General features: G+C 31.4%; 1 protein-coding gene across 1 annotated transcript in view; it reads right to left on the bottom strand.

Moving 5' to 3' along the window:
• The window catches only part of LOC104713002 (WAT1-related protein At4g01450-like), a gene marked incomplete in the record, with an annotated part of 2,904 nt that continues 1,870 nt past the window's right edge, over positions 4,990–6,023 (bottom strand). Inside the window, 3 exon segments of the mRNA XM_010430025.1 lie at positions 4,990–5,398; positions 5,518–5,669; positions 5,780–6,023. Of these exon segments, the coding sequence (XP_010428327.1) occupies positions 5,218–5,398; positions 5,518–5,669; positions 5,780–6,023 (577 nt within the window).

Here is a 6,023-nt window from a genome sequence, read left to right as displayed (position 1 = left end):
CTAGAAGAAGAAATGAGGAGTGTCCTATAAAAAGAAACATTCAAAACAAAGCAATACGTAATTGGTTAGAAAGCCGAGACAATTTTTGTTTACGTATCGGACTCTTTGGTTGGCCATGAAAAAAGTCATCCGAACACAAGGTTTTTAGAAAAAAAAGTTTGATGATAAAAAGGCTATTTCTAATTAAATTCAATTAAAAGTTTGAAACAGCCTCTCCCTTTTTTTTATTTCTTCCTCAAAGGATTGGTGGATAGTGACGAGAAAGAAAAGCATACCATCTTTGATTATTTAAAAAAGAAAAAAAGAAGGTAGGAAAAAGATATTTTGTAAAGCAAGAACAGTTGTTTCTTTTTTATTTATGCCCTCTCTTTTTATCTTCCCCTTCAAGACATATATAGTAAAATATTTACCAATTTGGAATACTTGATTGATTTTGTATTCATTTAATCTTATAGATAATATAAAGAGAAGGAAAGAACTTTCAAATCATCAAGTGGATGAGGAAAAAAAAATCGCCTTAAACAAAAAACGTGTATAATATGAACTAGTTAAGGTGGCTAACATATAAAAATTATTTCATCATTAACTACCAATGCACCACACGGGTTTGCCACATGAAATTCTTTGAAATATATTAATCTTCTAAACCTAATCTGTAATTGGGTTTACTAAGTGTTTATAAATGAGAAATTTAACCTTTTCATTCTTGATCTTGAGAAAAAAGAAAATTTGATTTAGTGAAGTGGCAACAATATATTATCGAAAATGTTAACCTGAATGATTACTGCGATCGAGGTGTGGATTAGACTATTCCATTTCTAGTATGGATAATAAATCGCAGTAGAGCAACTCTATTTGTATGTAAAAACGTTACATAGTTGGTCTGCTACGGTTCTATCTTTATTTTTTCGGACTGTAGAACTACATTTGATGAATAATAAATAAAAAACAGTTTAATCCGCAGACAGATTTATCGTTCTAATCGTTGTAATCATTCACACTTTTAGAATTGGACTGACGAGGATCAGTTGAGATATTTTTCAGATGTATCGAATATGGATCAGACTTTGAATTCCACAAGCAAGTCGAAGAATTTATAAAACTTGATACCCTATGATTAAAGTAATTAATTAGCACCCGAATGCTCTTAATTAGCAGTTCTCGTGAAAGTATTGGAGCCAGAACCATGGGTCCGACCGACAAGTTTGTTGACCGAAAGCGGCTACGCGTCACATTTATCAGCCACGCCTTTTACAGATCATGCACGTCCCAATCTGTAGGAGGGTTGACATGGTTATTTGTCCTTAAGAAAAAAATACGTATTCCAATAATAACGCCCCTTTTAAGGTTTTTATTATAGGGTAAAATATAAAGGTTAACTATATATTAAAAGTAAAAAGATGTCATTTTTTAAAAACAGAAAATATAAAATTTTTTGAATGAAATAACTCTTTGGAAGACACAAAAGCCATCGAGTGAATGCATAATCCGTTTGCATTGGAGCTTTACCAAATATTAGCCACCGTATTAGTTAACTAGTTTCTTAATTTTTTATCAGAAGTACGCAATATGACATTATATATATATGTCGTAGGCATGGCAATGACTAATTTTATTATCAGTTATATATGCAAGTAACTCTTGGTGCCTCGTCCATTAACCCAACCATTGATTATCTTATTTCGAGAGTAAGCACTGCTTCAATCATGCAAAATCTACTATATCTATAGCCTTTTAATTAAATAATATTTAAATACATTTCTTTCTTAAGAAAAATAGAAATTTATATATTAATAGTTGCGTCATACGTTTTCTGTTTCGTGTTACAGTATATAGATCGGCATTGCTTTCTTTGATTGCGCCTACGTCGATAATAATCTTGTATCAAAGTTCCGAGACTTGTCTCTGTCAAGTTGAAAGACCAAAAACTTCAGTATGACCAAGCTTTTTGACGCATTTCGTTTATAGAATAATGATTCATTTCTCTTTTCATGAAATATATGTTTTCGTTCTCGTCCATTTGCAAAATACTTTCTAAATCCACTAACTTGAGTTGGAATTGCAGTATTAATATATATCAACTTGCCTGTTCTTTCCATTCGTAAAAAGAATAGTATTATTAATAGTTAGCAATAGAACTACTTAGTTGGTGAACGGGACTTTAGGGACGTATCGAAACTATTTTGAAAACATTATCTAACACAAACGAGATTTGTAGTGTTTAAGCGTAAGCAAACAGTAAAAACGAATCACGATCAACATGAAAAAAATCATTTCTAGCTATAGTTGAATTAAAGTAAATTTATACTTATAATCAGAAGTGTTTAATTTTTCTTGTTTTACATTTTTATCTTATTGTCAAATTATATGTTTCTTTTGTTTTATAGTTTTATTACTTTTCTAATAACATATGTCCAAAGCAGTTGAGTTGTTTTCCCTGCGTTAATGCAATAAATAAGAACAACAAACTCAATATCTACAAACATAAATTTTGATTTTTTTTTTAAAGTTATGATTTAGCCTCATAGCAGTCTCTTCTAAAAATTATGTACATGTTAATGAGTCGATTTGTTTGTTGGCAAATTTGGAATTTACCTCTTCGGAACGTTGTTGCGACAATGACGACGTATACAGTGTTGTAAACTTTTAACTACCGAAAAAAAAAAACAAAATTTGATACTTTCAAGAAAGACCATATAAACAAATGTCGTAAATTCATTATAATTCAATTATTTTGATGTCATATCCATCAGTGATCAGTCACGTAATTAAGACTTGAGAGTCAGTGGTCAATAAAGAGTTTCAGTGTATAGCCTCACCCCTTTTTTACGTGTTCCTTTAGTATATTAGAAGAAAGAGTGAACCTAATCGATTTTTTCGACTTTAGTTACATTTTTATAATGTTTATGTTATGCATGAATTAAGCGGTCGAAACCGGATTCTAGGTGATTCTGACATGTGTTCATGCTTTCTTGCTAAAAGATAACAAACCCTCGTGGGGTTAGCCATGCAAAAAAGCGAGAAGCCATAAAATTTAAATTTAGCAAACGCACTGACGCAATACGCACCCACGAAGTAACCAACAAAACAAACATATTTTATCACTTCATAATTAAAATATAAATTAGTTTCTTATAATTTTTATTAAAATAAAAATCTTTTTTTTTTTTTTTCATCAAAAATGAATTTATAGAGATGATAAATTGTGATCGTTACAAAAAGTTTCTGTTAACCAAATAGGGGATGAAAACAAGCAGAATAAAAGAGATCAGTACTACAACCGAATTTTGCTAATACATGAGCTGTTCTATTACAGTTTCTTGGAATGTAAACAAATTCAGTATTGTCGAATTTGAAAGACCAGTGTAATATATCTTGATAGACACTATCGATTGAAGCAATGTATATTGATTTATTCACCATCTTAATAAGCAACTCGCAATCTCCCTCGAATGTGACTTGTCTTATTCCCCGTATCCATGTTTGTTGCATTGCATTCAGTAGCGCCTTCCCTTCAGCTTCCAAAGGTGATGAAGCATGTCTCAGATTCGCAGCACTCCAACCATTAGATATTCCTCTGTAATCACGTAAAATCCACCCACCTCGAGTCTCATATGTTATGGGATCAAAACTTGCATCGAAATTGCATTTAAGCATTGTTTAAATTGCATTTAAAATAAAAATCTTTAAGAACAATTTTTTGTAAGAAACGCGTTTTTCTAGTCACGAACTCTCACCGTAAATTTCATGTAAGAAGTGTATATCTTGAAATTTTAATTAATGTGAATCTTGGTTTAAAATTATATATTAAATGTATTAATTAATTAGTCATCGAAATAGGTCATGTGGTAAAAATCCTATCGATAGTTTGTGATCCATTTAATACGAATGACGTGAAAAAAAAGCTCGTCATGTCTACAAATTCCAAAGTGTAGTTGTGGTTGTTATTAGTTTTACTGTTACAATATCTAAAAAGCAATTTTATTAATCATGCATGACATCATTTTAGCAAAACAATTTAAACAAACACAAGACAAACCGAAAGCAACAAAAAACTATGTAAGCACATAAATGGTTATGGTCGAATACGGAATTAATGATTAAAACGCGGGTAACGTCTCTGAAATTAAAATTGGCGTGACCTTAAAGATTTATTGCGAATCCAGACAAGTTTACACTAGTTATTGGATTTGTGTTTTGTCTCTTCATTTTGTTTATTTTATACAAAAGCTATTGCTGGAACAATATTAAACTTTAAAGCATTGTTATCGTAGAAGAAACCATGCTTTATAGCGAGCACTTGGTAGAGACCCCTTGTCGTGTAACGATGCGACATTTATATAATACCACTTACTATTATATACTTCCTGATTTGTGACTGCTGAGTGAGAGTCATCTATATCTGCATATATTATGTATACCTTCGATATAGATTTTCTACTTGTTTGGATATTAGAATCTTTTTGAAGTGCTTGAGCTTTCGCTCCTTTCATGTGCCCATTCCTCAGCAGTATTATAAAGAAAAGGCAAAGCAACAGCATTTTTTTTTCTGGTTGTAATGATTTATAAATAAAGATATATATTTAATAAAGTTTAGGGTAGATTGCCAAATGTAATTCAAAAATGTAAATATAGATAAATAATTTATAGGTACAGTTAATTAGTTTCTATAAAAAAGATTAGTGCAATTTTGTAGAGATTATGCCCTTTAACAAAAAAAAAATTGTAGAGATTAACTTTGTAAATAACTTCTAAAAAAAAATAATTTAAAGGGTAGAGAACACAAAATGTATTTAAAAATGTTAACATATATATATATATATGTATGTTCAAATAACACTCTATAATGGTCTTAGCTAGGAGACTGATCAGTTCAAACTATTTTTGTTATATCATTTCAATAAAAGGCTCTTTTAAAATTTAGTATGGATTTGCTAAAACACACTTTCTCTGATTATTTTGTTATATCCAAGCAGATTGAACCATCAGTCAATATTTAATTAGGTCATATTTGGTAGAGTTTATTTATATAAACAAATTACAATATCCAAATGAAGCCTGTAGGAATTTTAAAATCCAAAAAAAATAAAGTTGCAAGAGAAGTCATGAAATAGTCCAATAAACAATCAAACTATCATTTTCTTCCCCTCTTCATATTTAAATTCTTTAAGAGATATCGATCCTCATTGTTGGACAATAGTGATTAGGGAAAGTAGATCAAGGGGTCATTGGTATAACCAAAAGTTGGCCTCTGTTAACATTTGTACGGCCTTCCTCTTCCTTTTCTTCGTCCACCGTATTGGTAGGCAACTTCATGGTCTTACAGTCCTCTATTTGCTTACCCCTACTCCATAAAAATATGTATAAACCGATCACAACCACCACAGATCCGATAACGCTGCAACAAAAATAAAAGTTTAGTCCACATGCACATGCTATATTATATATTTGTGAGGGGTTTAATTTGTAGAGTTCATCATATATAAACCAAGTCTAGTTTTTTTATAATATATATACCTTCCCAAATAAATCACACGATGAAGAATCAAGAAATCGAACAAGGTTGCAGACATAAGCACGACAGGACTAAATGCTGAGGAAAAGACAGGTCCTTGTTGTTTGATACACCACGATATGCCCACTGTACACATTCCTTGTGCAACCACACCCTACAAACGTATATACACAAACAATAAATCCATGTGTCTGCTTATCGTGGGTCCAAATTATTAATATGTTGACAAAAAATTGTCTTAGGTTAGGTATATGAATATTGTACCGCTATAACGACTGTTACAATGGTAAGCTCGTCTCTGAGGATCCAATCGTCAACATGTCTAGTCTTGATCAGACTTAGAAGGGCACACTGAAGCGTACCAAAGACCGACAAAATAACGGTACTCGAGTATGGAGAAGGGTAATTCGTGTTGATTTTGGCTTGTATAAGCATCCAAGAACTGAAAAGTACAACTCCTGTCAACAAAAATAAACAACCTTTGATCCAGTTCTCATGCCCTGTGTGG

This window comes from Camelina sativa, chromosome 2 (assembly GCF_000633955.1).
Source record: "Camelina sativa cultivar DH55 chromosome 2, Cs, whole genome shotgun sequence".
NCBI classification, from domain to species: Eukaryota; Viridiplantae; Streptophyta; class Magnoliopsida; order Brassicales; family Brassicaceae; genus Camelina; species Camelina sativa.
Note: the sequence above shows the minus strand (reverse complement) of the source record. Positions and strands in the feature narration are given on the sequence as shown.